This window comes from Echinops telfairi, unplaced genomic scaffold (assembly GCF_000313985.2).
Source record: "Echinops telfairi isolate 266 unplaced genomic scaffold, ASM31398v2 ScPeMD7_9;HRSCAF=40, whole genome shotgun sequence".
Classification (NCBI taxonomy): Eukaryota; Metazoa; Chordata; class Mammalia; order Afrosoricida; family Tenrecidae; genus Echinops; species Echinops telfairi.
This window is the reverse complement of record NW_022103906.1, coordinates 23,869,733-23,892,975: the sequence shown is the minus strand read 5'-3', so window position 1 is coordinate 23,892,975 and position 23,243 is coordinate 23,869,733. Positions and strand designations below refer to the sequence as shown.

At 55.9% G+C, this 23,243-nt stretch overlaps 1 protein-coding gene across 9 annotated transcripts in view; it reads left to right on the top strand.

Moving 5' to 3' along the window:
- Positions 1-16: 16 nt before the first annotated feature.
- Positions 17-23,243, top strand: part of DMTN (dematin actin binding protein) — a 32,454-nt gene continuing 9,227 nt past the window's right edge. Inside the window, exons 1-11 of one of the 9 annotated variants that reach the window (XM_045286678.1) lie at positions 17-37; positions 5,308-5,414; positions 16,548-16,748; positions 17,017-17,091; positions 17,480-17,635; positions 18,442-18,486; positions 18,817-18,916; positions 19,265-19,321; positions 19,521-19,673; positions 20,689-20,813; positions 21,373-21,478. In XM_045286678.1, coding sequence (XP_045142613.1) covers positions 16,731-16,748; positions 17,017-17,091; positions 17,480-17,635; positions 18,442-18,486; positions 18,817-18,916; positions 19,265-19,321; positions 19,521-19,673; positions 20,689-20,813; positions 21,373-21,478 — 835 coding nt within the window. In that variant the 5' untranslated portion in view covers positions 17-37; positions 5,308-5,414; positions 16,548-16,730. Of the gene's footprint in view, positions 38-4,106; positions 4,249-4,854; positions 4,871-4,938; positions 5,415-7,312; positions 7,536-9,626; positions 9,820-16,547; positions 16,749-17,016; positions 17,092-17,479; positions 17,636-18,441; positions 18,487-18,816; positions 18,917-19,264; positions 19,322-19,520; positions 19,674-20,688; positions 20,814-21,372; positions 21,479-23,243 lie in introns of those variants that run through there. The other 8 variants (XM_045286677.1, XM_045286679.1, XM_045286681.1 and 5 more) reach the window with 8 other exon arrangements.

Genomic DNA, 23,243 nt, shown 5'->3' with positions numbered 1-23,243 from the left:
AGTAGCCGCCTCCCCGGAGCCCGATTGCTTTTTTCCGGTGAGGAGGGCCGGAGGATGGGGGTGGAGAGCCGGGGCCTGGCGGAAGGGGGAGTGGGGGCCAGAATGCGTCCTCTTGTTCGCCCAGGTCCTCGCTGGGGCCAAGAGGGTAGCTACACCTGAGGGGAAATCTCAATTAGAACTGGGCTTTGCCCAGTCGGTCACCCGGGGTGAGGGGCAGAAAGAAAAAGGGGGGTGAGGCCCCTGCTCCCCACCCACAGAAGCTCTGGGTGGGCTTTCCCATAAGCCCCCAGGTGTGCATTTCGAGAGTGGAACCCAGAGGTCGTGTACACCGCCTCTTTCTTTCTCTACACTCACTTTTAATCTTGTGAAGTGGGAGACCCCGCCACACCCCCAAGTGTGCTCTTCAGGAGAGAGGGCCCATGGGACCCCGAGCCTCAGTTGCCCCCTTCCCTCCCTCATCTGTGTGAGAAAATACTGGGCGAGGGTTATGGGGAGCAGGAGAGAGAGTACAAGACGTGGATTGGTCTCTCCACTTCCTCCGCGAATGGCCTGAAAGACGAAGGGGGGCGTCGGTGGTGCACAGGGAGGAGGCAGCTGGAGGAGCAGCTTGGCCAGTTGTTCCAGTCGAAGGGGGCTGAGGGGTCACTCACCTCTCGGTAGGTGAGAACTGGAATAGTCTGACACCCCCCCAACCCTGGGCAATTTAGAAGGTGGGGACAGCAGCCAAAAGGGAGGTCCACCCCCGCCCCCCCAGGACAGACTCTCCCGCCCTCTAGCTTGTCATAATTGCTTTCCACCGCCTAGCTTTTTTCCTCTCCCCCCATCACAAAGAGCCTTAATCCCGCTGAAGACTGCAGGATGTGTTGGGGGTAGTTTTCTGGGGGGTGTATTGGGAGGGTGGTCTGGAGCCACAGCTGATAACTGGCGAGTTCAATGGAACTTTAAAAGCAGGGGCAACACCCAGCAATTACTTGAGGACAAAGGGTTGGGGGGCCCCCCAGGTGTGCAGGACTGGACTTGGGATGGAGGAGGCCGGGAAGGAGGTGTGTTGGGGAGGGGGAGTTCTTACAATCCCTCTGACTTCCGCAGGAATTTGAGACATTCTTTAAAACTCTAGACTCCTGCCCGCCCGCCCAACCGCCCCCACCCCTCCCTCTGCCGTCGGGTTAGAGAGCTTCAAAGGTGGACCGGGCCTTTGTCCGGCTCTGCTTTCTTCCCTGCCTCTCCCTCTGACCTCCCCAGCACAGACCAGCCCCTGGGGGCCGGCTCCAGAAAGCCCTCACTGTGTCCTTTCTTGTTTTTTTTTTTGAGGTGAGACCTGGCAGGGAGGGACAGGACGGGGAAGGGCTAGGGAGGGGGGCAGCTCCTGAGGCCTGTGCCATCTCGCCCCAGCCTGAGCCCTGAGCCGGCGGGGGTGGGGGTGGCTCTGCCATCTGTACCCTCTTCCTCACCATACCTTTCAAGCCCCGAACTCTTGGTCTGGGATGTTCTGCCTACTCAGAAGTCTGTTGAGCTCATTCACTCTGCCCTGGTGGGAAGGAAGACGTCAAAGAAACAGATCTCTCTAGCCCTGGAACGGTAGAGGGAGGGGATAAATGTGTAAGGTCTGGGGAAGGGAGGAGGCTTCCCCGGGTACCTCAGAGAGCACCACTGCCCCATTACCTGCTCTTCCCACGAGGACAGCACCCTTAGTGGCCTGTGTGCCAGAAGGCTTTAAGCAAGTGAGGATGGGGGTGGAAACCCCCAGGAAGCTGCTGGAAAGATGGACTCCACAGAGAGTGTGTTCCTATGTTGAGAGAGGAGGCCGGAGCATGCCTCAGTGCTGTGCGGATAGGATTACCAAGAACTCTAGCCAAGAATAGCCTCCCTATCGATCTCTCCCTGCCCCACCCTGTCCTCCAAAAGGCCAAAGGAGCCCAAGGGGAGTTGAAGCAGGAAGTCAGAAGGGGAAATCCACTCACTCTTCAGTCCACGAAATCGGGCTTTTACTTATCTCACTCTATTCAGCCCGCCCCGCTAACGCCAATGGCCAGTGACCTCCAGTCACCATACCAAGAGTCCCCAGTCCCCAGCCCTCAGCCTCATAGCACATGACCCCTAAGAAGACTCCTTTTTGAAAGTCCTGTGACCATCCTCAGCAAGCAGGAGACTGCTCTCTCCTCACCCTCTCACCTCTTTGCTGGCCCCTTTCAATGTGTAACCCCCTTCTTGGGCATACTCCTGAAGGTTTCTGCCATCCCCTCCCCTCCTTGTTCTCTTGGCTGTCTCTCTGTGAGCAATCTCAACATCTATAACTGCCTTGCACGTGACTGCTTTCTCTCCCAAACTGAAATCCGGCACCACCTCCAGAACCTCTCTGTGACCAGCCTAAGTCACTGCAGTAGCTAGCTTTGGAATCCTCTGCCTGCCTCCCGGGGCCCCCAGACACCAGTGCACTACACATTTCACTCAGTTTGCCCGTGCCACGCTCTCACTGATAAACACCTTCGTGTGGTTTCCAGGCGACTGTCCAGTCCTACCCAGTCTCCCCTCCGAACCCTATCCCCACATAAGCTCTTTGAAGACTGGCAGAACTGCCCTCCTTGCCACCCAACAAGCACACTGCTCCCTTCTTTGTTCAGGAAGTTCCTGGAGCCTAGTCTGGGAGCCCTGCTTACTAACCTCAAGGTTAGGAGTTCAAAACCACCAACTGCACCTCCTGAGAAAGACGAGGCTTTCTACTCCTGTAAAGAATTACTGTCCTGGAAACTTACAGGAGCAGCTCTAGCTTGTCCTACAGCAGTGGTTCTCAACCTGTGGGTCTCAACCCCACTGGGAGTCGAATGATCCTTTCACAGGGGTCACCCGATTCATAACAGTAGCAAAATGACAGTGATGAAGTAGCAACAACAATAATTTTATGATTGTTGTGGGGTCACCACAACATGAGGAACTGTATGAAGGGGTCTCGGCATCAGGAAGGTTGAGAAGCCCTGCCCTACAGGGTTGCTGTCAGTCGGAAGTGACTGGACGGCAGTGAGTCCGGTTTCCTTTTTGAGCATTTCTCCATCCTCTGCTCCATGGAGTCAGCCCAGTTTCCCAGGGGTGAGGGGCAGTCTCCACTCCTGCGGGGCCCAGGCTGCCCTTGACTTGTCACATAGCTCGGGCACTCATCACAGTTGACCTCAAGCTGCAGATGCTATGCTCACACCATAGTTCTGCTAGACAGTCAGACCTCAACTGAAGAAATAGTCACGGCATCCCAATAGCAGGGTAAAAACTCATTTAACCTTTCATTTAGTTAATAAACCAAGTGAAGTGGCAGGACGGAATCCTGGGCCCAGCACCCCGAGCCCTCAGCTGGAGCCAGGGAGAGAAGCCAGGATACTACCTCCACCCTCCATCCTTAGTGTCAGCAAACATCAGGGGCAATAGCCATGGACTTTTGACAACTCCATGGGGGGACGGGAGGGGCAATCCTACGAAGTTAATCCAGATACGAGGGGGTACCCAACTATAACTGGAATTTTTTTCAAAGCTCTGTATTTAAATTTTTTTACAAAATAACCTTACCATCTTCAAAGTACTCTCCATTACTCTTAATACATTTGTCAAATGTGTGACTTTAAAAGTGAGTGGGAGAGAAGACAGAAGGGCTGGGGCTGAGGGGACAAAGGTGAGGGGTCTGGTGGGGACTGACTTTGTGCCTCCTCGGGAGTCCAGTCGTGAGACAGGACTGGGTTCTGTATGCACTTGGTCTTCCCACAGTGAGGAACTAGGGAAGGATGCTGAGGAGGCATGCAAGGTGGTCTTCTGGCAGCAGCACCTCTGGTGGCTGAGGCAGGTACAGGGGCTCTGGCCCCAGGAGACGCTCAGAGTCAGGAGCAAGAGGCTGCCCAATCTCCAGTGAGAAATCTCAGTCTTTCTCCTTCGATGCCCAAGTGCCATAGGCCGGTCTCTCCAGTGGTTAATATTTAGACAGCGGAGGGGGAGTGACCCTGGTGCTCGGGACAGGGCGGGGGGCACTGAAGTGAGACAAGGACACGGTCCGGGAGGCCTATTGCACAGTCCCAGGGGAGTGGGCAGCAGCAGCAGGGCCAGAGTCCAGTGGGACGCATGGTATGAATGACCTTGCTGGGGAAAGGTGCCAAGAACCAGGTGTCTCCAGGCCTGAGATCACCTGCCCTCCGGAGAGGGGCAGCAGGCCCCACCCCTTGACTCAGACTCAGGTGTCATCCACAGGGCCTCAAGAGACTCCTGAGCCTAAAGGTACGCTACTCCAATCCCCCATCCCCGGGAAGTCTCCAAGGAAATAGGTCGCAGGCCTCAGCTGAGGGGCTCCCTGCAGCGGTCCCTGTTGGGATGGGATTCGACTCCTCTCTTCCCCTAGCCTGAACGGGGAGGGCAGGCCAGCCCGCAGAGCAGATCATTCTGAGGTCAGGTGTGGCCAGGAAGAGAAGGAGGAGGGGTGGGGGGTGGGGGCTGAAGAGTGAGCCTGTCTCTCCTGTAGGACAAGTTCAGCAGGCAGAGAGGAGCTGGAGGTGGGAGTATAGCATGGGAGAGAAGGGTCTCTGGACTCCCACCAACACACATACACACACCCGCGCGCGGGCGCTGGCCATCCCCCACAGAGGCAATGAATGACCTTGGCAGCTACCACTCCTCAGGTCGACAGAGGGCGCCCTAACTCTGCAGTCACCGCGGATCCCAGGTGTCTCCAAAGGCTTCCGAGGGAGATTCCTATCGGGTGTGGGGCTTGGGCGTGGGAGGCACTGGGGATGGGGCCTTGTGGGACTGGAAGAAAGCTGCCGCTTGACTCTCCTCTAGGTCAGACTGATGGGAGAGGGGCGGCGCCTGCAGGAGGTGATTAGACTGGGCTAGCAGAGATCAGGTGTGGGGCACACTCCTGGGCCCACAGCCCGAGAAAGCCCACTTTGTCCCCAGTTCCCCACCTCTCCCTGCTGGCTCTAATGCCCCCTCTCAACTCCACCCCGGATTTTGGGGAATGGAGGAGCTGCCCCAGTACCGCCTCCCCCTCCAAAGCCAGCCTGCTGTCTGGCCCTGAGTTAAGGTTCTCCTGAGGCTACGCCTGCAGCCAATCCTGGAGCTCCAAGGAAAAGAAGAGGGGGAGGGGAGGCCTGGTGGGGGCTCAATGCAGCTCCAGCTCCTGAAGCTCTCCCCGGAGCCCCCAGCCCCAGCACTAGGAAGCTAAACCTGGTCCCTGACCATCCACCACTGAGGCAGAGGCAGTAGGAAGGAGCCATGGTTTTCTCTCCTCCCCCTCCCTGCCGCCGCCGCCGCTGCTGAGCCAGGCCTGGTCTGCCGCAGGTTGTCGTGGCAACGGGAGGCGGAGAGGAGATGCGCCCAGGGATGGAGGTGTATGTCACCGAAGAAGCAGCCGCTGTGTTCCTGCCCCGTGCCCTAGGTCCTTGAAGGTACCGATAAAGAACCCTCCCTTCCCCCTCCTCCTCCCTCTGGCCCCTTCCCCTCGGTCCCCCCCACTCCATCCTTCATGCTTATTTCCATCAGGAAGATATTCCCTTTCTCCATTCGTCCCTCACTGCCCACCTCAATCCGGAGCCCTGTCCACAGCTGGCCTTCCACCCCACCTCCTGGTCTCCTGGGGTAGTCTCTGGGGGCCGAGGGTGAGAAGCAGGGGAAGAACCAGGTTTGGGCAGCCAAACAACCAGCTGGTCTCAAGGAGGGCTGGAGGGAGGGAAATGGCTCAGGGCAGGCATGGAGCCAGGCAGCACCGAGCTGAGGGCAGTCAGGGTGGGGTGGCAGGGCCAGAAGCAGAGAGGCTGGGCTAAGGCCAGGTCTGGTGATCCAAAAACATCAAGAAGGGTGGGGTGGGGGTAGTTAGCTCCTCCTCCAAGACTCCCCCCTCACCACCACCACCACATCAAACGTGTAACCCCTCCCACATCACTCTCCTGGCCCTTTCTTCTGTGGTTAGGTCAATCTGGGCCTGACATTTCTTCTCCCACCCCCAGCTCCTTCTGTACCTTTCCACTGCAACCTGCACCCTGCCTCTCCCACCCACAGCAGCTAAGCCTGGAGACTATGGGCTCTGCCCAACGCCCCCCTCTCCACACTGCTCCCCCCCATTCAACTACCTGCTTTCCCTCCTTTCTGCTGGCCACCTGGAGCCCAGTCTGGGTTACATCCTTCTCGGTCTTCCCTCCCTCTCTGTCCATGCCCCCCCACCCCCTTCTCTCTCTCTTGCTCTCGCTCTCACTCTCAGACAGAGATCCTGGGGCACATTCTCTATTGCCCCCTGTGATTTTCCATTTGGACACCCAGAGTCCCCTCCCCAGATTCTAGATTTCCCGAACAACAGCTGATAAATCAGCTGACCCAGCAGCTGGGAGCAACAGTTACCAGGGCAACAACAAGGCCTGCCTAGGTCGGCAAGTCTGCGGGTAGAGGTGGAGAGAATGCCAGGGTCAGGGTGAGGGGTCAGCTGTCTGGGTGCACTTCCCTCTGTGTGGGGCTGGGGGGTGGAGAGGGGCACAAGTGTATCTGACTCTACTCTGAGCCCTATTGGATCCACAGGGCCATGGATGGGCTCTGGGCATGGGCGGGGGGGTGCCCGCAGGTGATGTTTCCAGGCATGGGAAGACCCGTCCCTGTACTTTCCAAGGTGGACCCTGGGCATCACCAGGCAAGATGTCCTCTTTCCATAAAGCTGCTCTGGCAAGCATAGGGTCTTGTCTGGCTCCCATGCTGTGGCTCCCACTGTGGCTCCCTGGAGGTTCAGGGAGTCTCCATACTGGGGGGCTGTTCCCTCATCCTCCCATTTGTCTCTGCCCAGGAAAGGGTTAATCCTCCACAGGCCAGCTCTGGTGCCTGCTGCCACCTGGGGAGGAGCTGGGAGCCCAGAGGCCTCTCTTGCCGCTGGCTGTTCAGTGGTGGGCCCAGCCACCAAGGATGGGTGGGAGAGACAGGTGCTTGGAGAAGCCCAGCATTGTTATACCCAGTGGTCCATAGAGCCCCTGCCCCACTGCCATCCCCACCCCAATGTGACTCTGGCTGTTTAGGGCTGTGTGCTGTGTGAGCCTGGGCCTGGGCTGAGGGCGGGGTGGGGGCAGATTCTGCTTCGTCATGTCATGATGCTGGGTTAATGCCCCTTGTGTGAGAGAGGGACGGAGCTGCGGCAGAGCCAGTGACACACACACCACTATCAGCTGGAGGTGGGAGGGCGTGGGGGAGCCAGGGCCCGCCCACCCGTCCATCTGCCACCACCTACCAGCCCTGACTCCCCAGCCCCAGGATCTGGTCTCCACTGTGGCCTGTGGAGAAACTGGGTGGGGGTGAGCGGGGTGGGGGCCCAGCAAGGAGATCAGCCTGCTCAGTGGAGACCAGCTCCCCTCCTTCTCCAGCTCCCACCCCACCCACCCCACGCCAGCTTTTCCCTGCTGTTTGTGAGCTGGGAGAGCAGGGCTGGGTCCCTGGAAGAGACGCCTTGTACCTAGGCTCTGGAGAAAAAGGCCTTGGAGTTGGGTGATGCCTCTCCCTACCCTGGCCTTGACCTGAGGCCACCCTGTCTGGGGAAGGTAGGTGGCAGGGTCTCACTCCTTTTATCCCCTCTGTGGACACTTGGGACAACAGCATCTGCTTGTGAGGAGGCTTTGGGGGGTGGCCGGATTTCCTGGTTTCCTGGGAGATGGGGACTGGGTGGCTAGACGCTGCTGGGCCTAAGTGGGTTTATTCTGATTGATCTTGAGGTAATGGGAGGGCTGGGGCTAGCTGCAGCCGCCCCGTGCCCCTTCACTGGCCATTCTTCCTGCCCACCTCATTATGCTGGCCAGAGATTACAGTGAGGGGGTGCTGGGTGGGCAGGGAGCTGTTCCCCCCCCCCATGCTGAATAATGGGCAAATTAAGCTATTGCATGTCTTCCACCCTTTGCGGGGGTGGGGGTGGGGGGCGCCGCCCCAGATACCCTTCAGGGTTGGAGCTGTTCCGAGAGAGGCCTGCTCCTTGGGGGGAAGGGACCTGAGGCTCCCCACCACCCCCACCTCTAGCAGCTAGATGGACTGGGATGAGGGCCCTTTGGTGGCAGCTGCCTCTGTTCACTGATGCTGCCTACTGAGGAAGTTCAAGTAGACCTGCAACCCCCCCAGCACCACCACCCCTGCTGCCCCTCCTCCAGCCTGGAGGCCCTGAGCCCTTCCCGGAGGCTCATCACCTGCCTTCCCTCCAAGGGGATGGCGTTGCCAGGGTCTGCAAGTCAGGGGGACAGTAGCATGTCTTGGAGAAAGAAGGCAGTGGTACTATGGGAGTCCGGGGGCACGGGCAGTCCCTGGGGGTGGCAAATGAAGGGCTTTTGTGTGTACCAGTATGTGCGCATGCATAGCTGGGGGACAGGCTCCACACATGGTTCGGCAGGCTGTGGGTGTAGAGCGTTGCCAAGGGGAGGAGGGTGGGTGGGTGTGAGTGGATGCCAGCATGTCCTGGGTATTGTCCTGTAGGGGCCTCTCTCGGGAAGGGTGGGGGTGCGATCCTGAAGCCAGCTTCGAGTCTCCCCGTGTGTGCATACATGCGTACATGAGCGTTGTGTGGGCCTTTCTGCCTGTCTGCCCACAGGGGTGTCCTCTCCACCTGCGGGCCTGGAGCCAGGTGTCTGACACCTGGGTCAGCTGGTCCCCTGTGAGTTGATGTCTGTAGGGATTTCTGTCTCAGAGCTCATGTGGGGGGTGGGTCAAGACCAGAAAAGAGAGCCGCTGGAAGCTGAATATAGGGTATGAGACCCTCCCTCCTCCCCAGTGCTGTCAATCCCATCTGCAGAAGTAACAGTGCAATCTACCAAGCAGACCCACGATAAGCAGGTGTGTGCTGAGGACCCAGCAAGCATGAGGGGCTGGGGGAACCTGGCAGGGGAAAAGGTTCTAGCATGTGGGAGCCCAAGCAAGACCAAGCCCTACAGAAAAAAAATGGTGAATCGTTGCACACTGATGGGGTTGAGTGCTACAGGGCCCATGCCTGTTGGCATCAAGAGAACAGGAGGGCAGGCCCCTGAGCAGGTGGGTCTCCAGGCAGGGACCCAGGTTCTGTGCTCAGGGATGCCCACCCCGTCTCCTCTTGCCAGAGTGTGAGAGGACGGAGGACGGGGTTGGCATTGGGGGAGCCCCGGTCTAGCAGAGAGAACAGCAGCTTTCAACATATGTAGAGGAGAGTGGAGGTGGCCAGGTGCAGCCGTCCTGGGGAGCCAAGGGGCTCAGGGCAGGCCCCAATCCTCCCCGGCTCTTCTAGTGTCCTGCCCCCCCACCCCCCACCCCACCCCACACACACACATTCACACAGACCCCAGGGGAACAGACCTGGCCCTCCCAGGGGCCCCTCCCTTCCCCTCCCCAGATTGGGATGCTGTTTTGGGAACAGCAACCTCGCTGTATCCAGCTTTTTTTTTTTTTGTATCCAGCTTTTATTTCTGGCATGGAGTTGTTGCCACAGTAACTGTGGGGGTGGGGCCTGGAGGGGGAGAGGGAAGCGGAGCTCAGAGAGGAAAGAAGGAGGTAGAAAGGGAGGGGCCAGGGCGGGCACGCTGAGTGAGACTGGAGCCAGGAGGGGCCCGCGTGCTTGCCCACCCTGACCCCAGCCCACTTGGACGCTGCGCTCGATTTCATAATTCACTGACTGCCTGCACTAGCTGGCAGGCACCCGGCCCGCCTGACCCCGAGTCCCCAGGCTCTGGGCTCCTTTCTGCGAAGTGAGGCCAGTGCACAGGATTCTGGGTGGCACGGCCATAAAAGCTTAGCACACAGGCTCGGAGCGCTGCGTTCCGGTCAGCGGTCAACGTGGGGTCTGGGAACTGATTGAAACGTGCCAGGCGGGCCAAGGTAGGCGTTCCAGCTCGGCTTCTGTCTGGGAGGCCTTTAGCGAGGTCACTTCTCAGTGCATCCTCCTCATTTCTGAAACAAGAGCAATGAATTCTGATTTGCTGGTTGGGGGGAAGTTGAGTGAAGGGGTCCAGGAGCACTGAGCAGGTGGTGGTTGACATAGGGTGGGAACAGAGGCTGCACGAAAGGACTGAGCTGGGTCTGTCAGTTGACGCTTCATTTCTAAGAGCCTTGAGGAGTCATCGTCTGGGCCGTGCCTGCCTGGAGCAAGAGCCCACAGGAATAGGTGGTGAGAACCTAGAGGTCCCTGTGGGCAAGTCTTATCTCCTAAGTCCTGGGACTTGGGAAGCTCTGGGTGCTGGGAAGATGAGAGGTGGGGCCGGGCTGGTGGTTCAGATAAGGTGAGGAGGCCCAGCTGGGGGAGGGAGGGCTCAGATGGAAGGACGGAGGCTAACAGGCAGGCAGCGAAGCCAGCCCTTCCGTCATCTGGGCTCTCCTTCCTCTGGGCCAAGCTCCCTGCCTGCCCTTCCCAGTCCCTTCCTGTCTGCAGCCTGCCCTTTTGGTCTCTTCCTCCACTGTGGGTTTGGGACTTCCAGGTGTGCAGGGAAGGGGTCAGGACCAGGGGGGCCCAGTGAGCGAGCGCATAGACTGGGTGCGTTGTTGACATGTGAGGAAATGGCCTTTGGTGGAGGAGATTACATGTGGGTGGAGCGGGCAGTTGCCTGCATGGTGTGGTTTGAGAGAAAACTAAGTGGCGCACACACACACCCACACACCCCCCCCACACCCCACACCCCCACCCCTTCCCAAACATTTTCCCCAGCTGGCCAGCCTAAACTTTCACCAGTAAGAACTATATTCCTTAAGGGTGACCCCAAATTAAAATGCAAATGCCCCTGGCAGGGTAATACATTAGCATAATCTCCACCATTATTAGCAAGCTCTCTACCACTCTGGGACCCAGGTGGGTGGCTCCCTGCCCTTGTGGGGAGGCCTGGGGTGGCTCTGGGTAAGAAGGCACAGGGGAGATGGGAGTCACTCACACTCCCTGCCATCAAAGCCAACTCACTGTGACCCTATAGGACGGGGGTAGAACTGCCCCTGTGTGGCGGCAATGCTTTACTGCCCCATGGGAGAGCCCAGGGAGTCGCTGGTGTTTTTGAACTGCTAACCTTGTGGTTAGCAACCCAATGCATAACCACTCTGCCCGCCATCAGGGCTCCTCAGTGAGTTACGGGCCCTGTTGTACCCAGGATGTTAGGGTGGTTAAGAGCGTGGATTGGAAAGACAGGTGGATGCAGGTGGACGTCCCACCTAAGAATGGGGTCCTTGCCGAATTAGTCAACCTGCGTAAGCTTTCATTTCCTCAGTTTCAAATTGGAGGTCAGCGCCAATTCAGGGTTTTAATGTAAGGCTTAAAAACATACTGCCACACGAGGGTAGGAGGGGGAGGGGGAGGGAAAAAAGAGGAGCTGGTATCAGCCAAGGGCTCAAACAGAAAGTAACTGTTTAGAAAACGATGATGGCAACATAGGTACAAATATGCTTGAGACAATTGATGTGTGGATTGTTATAAGAGCTGTAAGAGTCCCCAATAAAATGATCTTAAAAGACAAACAAACACGTACTGCCACTGAGTCTATTCTAACTCCCAGCAGCCCTATAGGGGGACATGTAACAAGCCTGCCACGGTGCCCGCCACAAGGTGGACATTCCATAAGCAGTAGCTATTGCTAATATTGTTACGCCGGGCATTGCTTTGAATCATGTTTCTGAGTAGATATGCCTGTGGGACAGTATTTGTGCGTGCAGTAAGAGAGTGTAATCTTTCTCTGGTCTGCCCCACCTCCCTCCGTGCCTAGGCAATGAACACACGGATAGGCAGTCATGCTCCTGCTCAGTATTCCCCAAGCTGGTGTCTAAGGGCAAGGGCACCAGGGCCAACCCGAGGTCCAGCCAGTGGCTCCAAAGAGCCCTGAAGTGGCCCCTGCTCCCTGGCTGCTTGGAAGAGCCCAGCGGGATGCGGTTCCCACAGCTGCCATCTCAACCCTCCCCTCGTCTCAGGTCCCATTCCTCACACATGTAAGGGTGGCATTTGACCACAGCCCAACTGCTGAGTAGGAACAGGAAGCCTCCCCTTAGGCTTCTTCGAAAGCCCCCCCCTAGGTTACCCACCTTCTTCCTGTTAACCGCTTCCTCGGGGAAGCATGTTTTGTTGTTGCTGTCTGTCTCACAGCCCAGTGTCCCACTCCACCGCAGCTTGCACTGAATCCCTTTCTTTGCTCCATCAAACCAGCCCCTTTCTCTGGATCCTGGATCCGTGCCTCTCGGCTGCTTGCTGCCTACAAACACGTTCAAGTCTCCCTCTCCCTTAGCAGCCTTCCCTCAATCTTACTTCCTCCAAAGTTACTGTCCTGGCTCCCTCCGGCTCCGTCACCCTTCCTTCCGGAGTGCTCCTCTCAGCGGAGCCCCTGCATAGGCTCTCAGGGTTCCCATGGCCCTGAGCTAGAACCTGGAGGCATCTCCCTATCTTTGGCACCTTCCCCCACCTTCTCCACAGAGGCTTCCAAGACATGTTAGTTTCTTAGTCCTACCTCCCTTGCTGCCCTGTGTGTGCGGACATGTGTGTGCTCAGGGGCAGACACTGCGCTGGAAGTGCACGGCACCACTGGCGACACTGGCCAGCTCCGTCCCTCCCTCAGAGCGCCTGCTCTGGCTCCTTCTTCCTTCCTGCCCCTCTCCCAGGCCTTTCCCAAGAGGCTGCTTTTTGCCATCTCCCTGCACAGCCTCCCCTCTCCACTGTCACCTTGAGGCAAATGGCTCCTAAATCTTCATTCCCAGCCCTGACCTTTCCCCCAAGCTTTTCCCCAGCCTCTGCGCCCCCAGCCCCCCACCCCGGACAGCTCCATCTGTTCATTCACTGCACCCAGCCCACCTCCACCTGTCCCAGAGCCAGGTGGGACCTGCTGCCAGCCTCTCCTACTTGGGACCTGCTGGCCCACTGGGGTCTATCCACATTCAGTCCTGCTTTGCCCATTCTGCCTCTAAGATCCTCCCCATTCGTCCCTGTCCCAGCCTCACCTTTGTTGCCCACCTCTAGACCTTCACAAACCCCTTGTTGCCCACCTCTAGACCTTCACAAACCTCAGCCTGAATTATTGCCACAGCTTCTGGGCTCCTCTCTCCCTATGGACGGCCTCTTTCTGTCCAACCCACCGCCCAGCCTGCAGCCAGGTAATGTTCCTGTAGCATTACATGGATTGTGACACTTCTTGGCTTTAAGAAATTATATACATGTTATATTTTAAAGCTTAGCATGCCTAAGAATACAGACTCAGAATACAGCCTAAATTCTCTTGTCTGGGTTCAAGGCTTCCACAACCTGACCTAAAGGGCGCACTCCAGATGTCTCTCACCCTCACTCGAAGTCCTGTTTGTTGTTCTCCCAGCAGCCTCCATGCGTTCCCCTGGCCCCACCTGCCCACGTTTCTTTCTCTTTCAAGAATTGCTTTTGGGATTTTTGTATTAAACTAGACATCCTTCAAGGCCCACCTCAAGCACCTTCTCCTCTAAAAAACCATTTCTGCTTTCCCTTTCTGGCACGCCGTGGGCATAAGCCCTCTCTCCTGTGGCCTCTCGTAGCCCCTTACACTATCTTATCTCTAACATGTGGTTTTCTGCTTTGCATGGGAGCTATCTAAGTGCGTGCACCTTATTTTTAGAGGGGCAGCTCTGCTGCCCTGACTCGTGTTTCTGTTCTCACAGAGCAGGCCGCTGTCTTCTTTGCAGAATGAGTGCTCAGGAAATATTTGTTGAATGGATGAAGAAAACGATGCATGGTGGGTGGGTAGATGGATGGATTGAGTATTTGCTTCTAGAGCTAAAAAGATGATGATGATGATGATGATGATGATGATGATGACACTCACTGCCACCGAGCCTATTTGAACTCATAGTGAATAGTGACCCTACAGGACAGGATAAAACTGCCCCTTGTGTGTTCCCAAAATGGCAACTCTTCACAGGAGTGGAAAGCACTTTAGCCGCTCAGACCTCTTAAGCCTCTGGGACTTACTCAGGCAAATATGACTCTTTGGCTCCACCAATACGTGCCCAGGGGCACCCTTCTTGGCCACTAAGCTTCAGCCAAAAGCAGGCAGCTCTCTCACCCTGAGAAATCCACATCTCCTGGTGTTCTTCTGGACCTGCTGCTGCTGCTGTTTCTCTGTCATGCTTGTCGACACATCTCAATGTCTGTGCCATCTCTGGTGTCACAGCTGTCTCCTGGGCCCGGTGCTTCTCAGTGCAGGGCCCTGGGGTACAAGGCTCATCTTTTTCGTTGGTAGTGAGGTCCTCCTCCCCACCTCTGGGATGGTTGATTTTAAGCCTAACTGGCTGGTAAAGCTCACCAATCCCCTCATTAGGATCCTATCGACCTTATTGGTATGGTTCCACCCCCACGAGGGTACCAATCCCCTTATTTCCACGATTGGCAAACTGTCTAATCCTCTCTTCTCAAGGGGACCAGAAGCACTTTATTATCTTTGATCTTTATTATATATGATCTCACCCAACTGTTTGGTTAGAGTTATAAGACTTCGGGGAGAAAGGCTGAAAATGTGTGTGTGTGTGTGTGTGTATATATATATATATATATATATATATATATATATATATATATATATATATATATATATATATCTCCATCTGCAGCTAGAATAGCAGGTGAGGCCTCCCATGTGCAAAAGCAAGGGGGCAGCATGTGTTAAAGAAAAGCACAGAAGTGGGCGTGAAGCCTGTCTGTGCAGGGAGTGGGCAGCTTCGGCGGGCAGTGGTAGAGAGGCAGCCAGAGGAGAGCGGCTGCTACAGGGTGGTGGGCGATGAGATTAGGAGCCCGAGACCCTCAGTGTTCCATGGGCCTCTGTAGCAAGGGATGCCTCCAGCACAGCACTCGGAGCTCAGAGGCCCAGGGAATATAGAAGCAATGACAACTAATTGTTCAGAGGGAATTTCACTGTTTTAAGTACTTGAATGGGTGTGTGTTAGACGTGGGGGGGAGGGGAGGTTCCAAAAATTCCCAGAAACTGGAATGAAAGAATAGCGGGATTTTTCCATGAACTTAAAAAAAAAAATCATCTTAGTGAGGGCTCTTACATTCCATACACCAATGGTATCAAGCATATTTGTACATGTGTTGCCATCATCATTTTCTAAACATTTACATTCTATTTGAGCCCTTGGTGTCAGCTCCTCTTTTTTCCCTGCTTCCTCCGTGAATGTGTGGAAGACCCCCTCCGATCATACAGTAACCCTAGACTTGGGTACTCAACTAACTCTCATGAAGCACAGGGAGGAAAAGTAACTTGCTCAGGGTCACACAGTTAATGGGCAGCAGTCAGTACTCCTCCCACCCCACCCCACTGCCCCAGGCACCTGAGTTCCTGCCCATCACCCCTGAGTCAGGCTGCCTCGTCCCTGCCCCTTCTGTGATTGTCAGTTAGCTCTGTGGCTCCAGGCCCAGCTGTTACCATCCCAGGGAGCCCTAGTGGTGTAGTGGTTATGTGTTGGGCTGTGATCTGCATGGTTGGCAGTTCAAAACCACCAGCAGCTCTGAGGGAGAAAGCCCCCGGTAAAGCCCCCGTTAAAGCTCCCGTTAACAGTTACATCTTAGAAACCCACAGGGGTTGTGTTGACTTGGGGGTGCCACCATCACACGCAGCCACCAGTTCTGTGAATGATGATGACAGGTGCAGTGTGGGGGTGGGACACAGGGAGGATGGAGGGATGGCTAAGGCAGTTACAGAGAAGGAGGGGATGACGGCTGTGTCCCAGGGGACTCACAATCTAATGGAGCAGAAAGGACCGGCCCCCTAGGAACAAACAGAGCAGTACCAGGCTGGGTCGGATGGCCAGTGGCCTCACATGGGACCTGGTGGCACTGACTTGCAGTCACAACAACACTTCAGAGAGGGGCACAACACTTCAGAGAGGGGCGTCTCAGCGTGGGCACTGTGAGAAGACTTTGGATTGGCTCAAGGAATGGCTCCTCACCGCCCCCACCCCCCACCAGGATGTTTAATCCCTGTGAAGCTGACTGCCTTGGAGGGCGGAGGGGAGAGAGTGCCAGGGCCTCCCCTCTGTAGTCTTCCTCTCTCTTCTGGACTGGAGATGGCAGTCCACGTGGTCTGACTACCTTATGCAAGGCAGCCCTTCCTCTTTTCTCCATCCCGCTCCCCCCACCCACACACTTCCTAGGTATTATTACTCAGGCTCTCAGTTAAGCCTTCTTGGCTGAGTAGCTGTGGGGCAGGTGAGGCGGCCATGACTAGCAGGCTGAGGGGGAGTGGAGAGCACTGAGTCACAGGCAGCCTTGGCAGAGGGTGAGGGGGCGTCAGGCCTTGGGCTTCAGCCCCCAGAGCAGGGCAGTTGTGACCAAGCAGGGCCTGTACAGGCTGCCCGGGAAGCCTCCGTCAGCCTCTGTCCCTTGCCGTCATTTCCTTTGGAGCCAGAGAACAATGGGTCAAAAACAAGTGCAGGCCCTCCACTTTCCCCTCCCTGCCCACAAGCACACTCTCTCTCCAGCTGGGCAAATGGAAAACCTGAGTCCGAACGCCCTTCCGGCCTGTCGCTCTGCTCAACTGGAGGAGTAGGGGGTGCGAGGGTGGGGGGTGGGGTGGGCTGTACCCCTACCTCTCTGGCACGTTCTCGCCCTGCCCTTCTCCTTGCAGGCCCTCCACCCGCTCTGCAGCCAGGAGAACCACCGAGGGATGAGGACGCTACAGCTGGCTGGGACGAAGCCCTTTCAGCTTTCACCACCCCGAGTGCTCAGCGCCGCGGAGCGGGGCAGGGCCTGAGCCCGCCCGTCCTCTCGTGCCCGCTTCGAGTGACCCGTCCAGCCAGCGCCCTGCTGCATGGAACGCCTGCAGAAGGTGTGCTGGGGCGCTGCACCCACTGCTGGGACAGGTGGGGTGCCTGGGGCCGGGGTGGGGCCGAGGTCTGCACCAGTAGGAGCATCAGCTCGGGATGCCGCCTCGAGGGTGCCACCTGGCTGTTGCCCACGGTGCAGCACCCCGGATCCCCCAAGGCAGAGGGGAGACCTTCAGCCCAAATCCTGTGTCTCCTGACGAGCCTCCTGCCCCCGCCGCACCCCTCACACCCACGCACATACCCACTCGCCCACCTTCTCGCTCTCCCCAGCAACCACTCACCTCCCCAGGGAGCGTGAGCTCCTCGCGAGGCTCCAATGATCCGGGCTCTCCCTCCAGCATCGTGGTGAGTACCCCTGGGCACCACCAGCCTCCGTCTGGCACAAGGGAGGAGGGGCAGGGGGTGAGCAGGCATTGGCTCTGCTTGGCAGCTTCACCTTGAACTTTCATGCCCTACCAGCGCTGGAAGGGAGAGGAGCGCTGAATCCAGAGAGCTTTCTATCCTCCTCCACCCAGTGGGGGCTTTCTGGTACCACTCGCTACGTGAGTTGTTTTTTAAGGTGACAGACCCTTCCAATGAGAACCAAAGAGTTACTGCCCCATAAGAGTTGGCTTCTAAAGCGGCTCCTCACTCTCTTCTTCTTTGTGGAATCCTAAGTCTAGCTCTTACAGTCTGGCCAGCATCACAGGGGATGCTTCAGCACAACTGCCTCATTGGGACCCTTTCCCTGCAGGCCAAGATGGACAATCAGGTACTGGGCTACAAAGACCTGGCTGCCATCCCTAAAGACAAGGCCATTTTGGACATCGAGCGGCCTGACCTCATGATCTATGAGCCCCACTTCACCTACTCCCTCCTGGAACATGTGGATCTGCCCAGAAGCCGTGAGGTGCATGGGGAGGGGAGGGGCCCCAGGGACAGGACAGGGGAGCAAGGACTGTGCCAGCCACACTGGGTGGGGGGGCAGGGTGCTCCCCTCCCCCACTGCTTTGTTCCTTGTGGCCAGTCTTATGGAAGCAAGAAAGGGAACCACCATGTCAGCCAAGCGTCTGTTGAGAGCCTGGTGAGAACGGGCTTAAGGTGGGAGCGCAGCTATGAAAGCAGAAGCAGGGGCGGCTGTTTGAATGGCAGAAGCCCACGGGAAGCGCACAGGGGAAGAGTGGGAGTAGGCAGAGAGAGCGACGGTTAGGCAACGTGCCTAGGGGGACTGAAAGTTGTCAGCTGGGGGTGCTAGCTGAGCCACGTGTGTGGATGGCATTGTCTTCTCTGCCTGCCCACCTCACAGAGCAGTCTGTGCAGGAGATGGTTCATGATCGGGGACTCCATGACCGGGAGTCAAGTAAAGGGTGAGTGCTGGGTCTGGGGCAGGCAGCGGGAGTCATCCTTGGAGGGTCCTGGCCTGCCCCTTCCATGAGTCCTGAGGGTCGGAGCACAGGGCCTAAGAGCATCAAGCATACTGTTTGCTCCAAGATCCTTGCACTCCTGCATGCTCTATGGAGGAGAAAGAGAACTTGGTCCAGGAGAGTGCTAGGAAGAAGAATGGAGACCCAGCACTGGGCATTGACAAGGCTCTGCGGGAGAAGAGGTGACCTCAGAGTTGGCCAGGAGAGGGTGTGGACTTGATAAGGGATGAAGAGGCTACTCTGGGGTTCTAGGGTAGCCTTGTGGTCTAACCAGCCTCCTCTCCATTCACAGCGTTCTCTGTCACCCAAATCCACATCCCCACCACCATCCCCAGAGGTGAGTCTGCCCCTACCTGAAACCTGCCCAGCCCTGCTCTGATGGGGCCCCCACAAGTCCCGACAGCGCTGCCTAGCCTAGGGGACATGACGGAAGCAACATCCTATGCACGAGTCATTGCTGTAGCCACCTGTCTGTCTATCCTAGAGCTTCATGTGTCATCCTTTCTCTTGGGCCTGGCACCCTCAGCAGGCCTGGTCTTGAGTCCCCTTCCTGTGCCTGGGGTTGGGGTTGCGGGAGGATGGGGCCTGGTAGAGTGGGGGGACGTGGGGTCTGTGCTTTGGGAAGGGGCACACAGGAGCTGCAGTGAGTCAGACTTCTGCACCACAGGTGTGGGCAGAAAGCCGATCCCCTGGAATCACCTCTCAGGCTTCAGCCCCCAGGACCACGGGAACCCCTCGGACCAGCCTGCCTCATTTCCATCACCCTGGTAGGTTGTGGTGTGAGCCTGAGCACCTACTTCACCTCAGACCTCTGTTTTTCCCTAAGCCCCTTGCTCCCCCACTCTCCAGCATGTGTGCTCGTCCTGTCTGGTGGGCCCCATGAGTCCTGGACCCCTGTTGCTTCTTTCTAGCCCCCCACCAGCCAAAAAATGTATGGAAAGTCCCAGTCCCCTGAGGGGCAGTTCCAGGAACTGTGACTTGTCTTGGCTCTTGACTGGGGCCCCTGAATTACCTCTTTCTCTCCAGCCATTTGTCTCCATTCCCCACCCTGCACCCACCCTGACTCTGCCACCCACATAGCTTCCTTCTCCTCAACCCCTGCTCCCTCTCCACAGAGACCTCCCGCCCGGATTCTAACATCTACAAGAAGCCTCCCATCTATAAGCAGCGAGGTGAGGGCTGTGGCCCGGCTGACATGCCCCTGGGAGGGAGGGAGGGCGAGGGGAATGGCCACCTGTAACAGTGCAACCGTACAACAGAGCCATTGCTTTGTGCTCCTCCTCAGGCTCTGCGGGCTGTGGAGGGAGGGGGGAAGGCAGCAGAGTTGGCCCTGGCTGGGGTGAGTGAGCTGACTCTGCGCTTGGCTTCCAGAGTCCATGGGTGGCAGCCCCCAGAGCAAGCACCTCATTGAGGACCTCATCATCGAATCGTCCAAGTTCCCTGCGGCCCAGCCCCCAGACCCCAACCAGCCGGCTAAGATCGAAACTGACTACTGGCCATGCCCCCCATCACTGGCCGTTGTGGGTAGGAGACATTGTGGGGAAGTCTGGGGAAAGGGAGGCCCCAGGATGCCCCCTCACTGACCTTTCCCTTACAGCCTCCAGGAGCCCATCCTCACCTCGTATGCTTTTACTGACTTCATGAAGCCCCCTGGCTCCTTTTTTGGAAGCTCACAGAGAGCTCTCCCTGCCCTCTGTAGGCCTTGGAGAGCCATCCATCTACTTGCATGCACTGATATGATCACTCAGAGGACACTGATCAAACTGCACTCCCTACCTGGCTCAGTGACAGGAGCTCTGGGAAAGAAAGACAAATGAGACAAGACCTTGGTCCCCAATGAGTTTAAGTCACTGACTGCTAATTGTAATACCAGCAGTTCAAACCCACCAGCCGCTTCATGGGAGAGAGATGAGGCAGTCTGCTCCTGTAATTGTTTATATTTACAGGAGGCCCCATAGGCAGTCACTCTGAGTTGGGTTTGGGTTTGCTGTGGGTGTGGCCTACCCAGTTTCACTGCAAGGTGGTTACACATTGGGCTGCTGACAGAAAGGTGAGCAGTTTGAAACCACCAGCCACTCTGAGGGAGAAGGATGAGACTTTCCCATTCCATAAAAACTTAGTCTTGGAAACCCAGTGGCAGTTCTACCCTGACCTATAGGATCACTATGAGTCAGAAATGCCTCGATGGCAGTGAGGTTGTTTGTGTGGGTTAATTTTTAAAAGAAGCTCATTCACTTGCTGCTATCGATTTGATGCCAACTCATAGCAGTGCTATATAGCAGGTAGCACTGCCCCATGAGTTTCCCAGACTAACCCTTTATGGGAGTAGAGAGCCACATCTTTCTCTCTTGGAGTGGCTGGTGGTTTAGAACTGCTAACCTCGCAGTTAGCAGCCCAAGGCATAACCACTACACCACCAGGGATCCTAAAATGACCTATAGGATCCTGTAAAGGGGAGCCCAGTTCTGCACACAGAGCCAGCATGTGATAAATCCTGGCTGAGCCACTGCTTATTGCCTTCTTTTCCTGCGGTCCCTAGAGACTGAATGGAGGAAGCGGAAGGCATCTCGGAAAGGGGCAGAGGAGGAAGAGGAGGAGGAAGATGATGACTCTGGAGAGGAGATGAAGGCTCTGAGGGAGCGTCAGAAAGAGGAACTGAGTAAGGTAGCATCTTGCTACCTGCCACCCAGCCTGTGTCTTTGCGGGGACAAAATTCTGGTTCCACAGCTAATCCAAATGGGTTTATGCAGAAAAGTACCCTAATTAGAACAAGATTTGGGGGGTGCTGCTTTTCAAGAGACACCTGGACTCTGTGCTGTTTGAAGGGTGGAGGGGAAAGGCCCTTGATTGCAGAGTGAACGAGGTAGCAGAGGGCAAAGGAGTGGCGAGGGAGAGAGTGTGGTTTACTGGTCTCCAGGGGAGGGAGGTGTGTGCTGAGAGTCATGGGAAGGCCATTCACAGTGCTCTGGCTATCACAGCCTGGGATGGGGAAGCTCTCATGCAGCTACACTGAGCACCCATGGGCGTCCAAACCCAACCTAGCAGCACATCAGACTGAAAACAGGAGGTTCTCTGCCCTCCAGACATGAACCGGCCTCCTCGGAATATCTGTCACTAGTAGACATGGTTGCAAACGCCCAACCCTGCTGACAGCGTCCCCAAGCATTTAGAGATATGAAATGAGGATTTAAGTCTTGGCTCCATCTTCCATTCCCTTTTCCAGGTGACATCCAACTTGGGAAAGATGATCTTGAAAGAAGAGATGGAAAAGTCCTTGCCGATCCGGAGGAAAACCCGTTCGTTGCCCGACCGGACTCCCTTCCATACTTGTGAGTGCCTGGGAGGAGGGCTCAGGCCACCCAGACTGGGAGCCTTTGGCCTGTAGAGTGTGTCTGTCATCTCCCCAGCACCGGGCAACTTTGGGTATAGACTCTGACTCAAAGCTCTCATGCTCTCCTCCTGGAAGTCTCGCCTTAGTCACATAACAGCATTAAACGATGAAAGATGCTGTTAGCCAAAGCAGATTTCCCAGGTCGGCATCCACTCATGCTGTTAGACACTGTGCTAGAGGCCGCCGGGGTGAAACACACCCGAGTCCTCGTTCTCCTGGTGGTGTAATGGTTTATTTGCGTCAGTAGTTCAAAACCACCAGCTGCTCTTTCAGAAGAAAGAGGAAGCTTTCTACTCTTGTAAAGAATCACAGTCTCAGAAACCCACAGGGGCAGGTCTAGCCCGGTGGAGCCCTGGTCGTGTAGTGAGCTACAGATTCAGATACTAATCACAAGGTCAGCAGTTCAAATCCATTGTTCCCTCTGAGGAAGATGAGACTGTCTGCCCTTGTAAAAATTCAAAGTCTTGGAAACCCAAAGGGACAGCGCGAGTCTATTAGGGTCACTGTGAGTCACAATTGAGCGGATGACAGCGATTGGGTTTTTGATTTTTTTTTTGTAGTTACAAAAGACATTGTTTAAAACTTTTTAAAAATTGTGAATTAGGTGGGTGTTTACAAGTCAGATCATCATTTTTGCTTTCAACAACTAATTAAGCACCCTAATGGCTTAACCTGATCCCTCCCACTTTGCCCCTTCTCCTCCTTGTACGACATGATCATCCCTTCACCCAAGTCAAGGGGAACCCTGGTGGCTTAGTGGTCACATGTTGGGCTGCTAACCTCACAGTCACTCTTTGAAACCACCAGCCGCTCCCCTGGACACCCAGAGGGGCAGTAAAGAGTTACCATTTCAGAAACCCACAGGGGCAGGTCTACCCTGTCCTAAAGGGCCTTCATCACTCACAAGGAGTCCAAGTCAACTCCATAGCAGTGAGTTTGGTGTGTGGAGTTTCACCCAAGTCAACACCTGTCCACCCTTCTAGCCCGTCACTTCCCCTTTTCTCCCTTTCCTTCCCACCCTTGCTACCCACTGAAATCGGTTTCTTGGTTTTGGGTTATTTTTAATGATATTCGTCTCATGCCGTGTTTGCCCTTTTGTGCTTCCCTCAACATAATGTCCTCCAAATCCCGCCGTGTCAGGAGGTGTTTCACGGTTTCCTCGTTCTGTAGTGGTGTGCACTATCCGTGGTGTGGGTGTTCTGAAGTTTACTTATCCATTCTTCCGCCCATGAACAGGCCATTTCCATCTCCTCGCTACTACAAATAGTGCTTTGGCGAACATGGGGTGGGTATGTGCTGGGTTCCTGGTTTCTGTAGGGCATATACCAAGTAGCCAGATCGCTGGGTCCCTGTGGTGTCTCTGTTCTCAGATGTTTGCAGAAGTGCCGTTACCATCATTACTTTCCCTAGTGGTTTCAGTGTTTCACCGCCCGCCAGCAAAGGGTGAGGGTTCTGAGCTCTCCTAGCCTTCTCTGGCATTTGTGCTTGTGTTAGACAGGGTTCTCTAGAGAGATAAAACCAAATGGCTGATAATTTAATATATTTACTTATAAAGATAATTAGATATATAACAAGAAATGAACTGTTAAATCATATACAGATAAATATATAATACAAGAAATAAACAGTTAAATTATAAAGCACTACAAATGGCTCAGTGCAACTCACGTCCATGAGAGAGAGTTGTGAGAGACTAGCAGTCC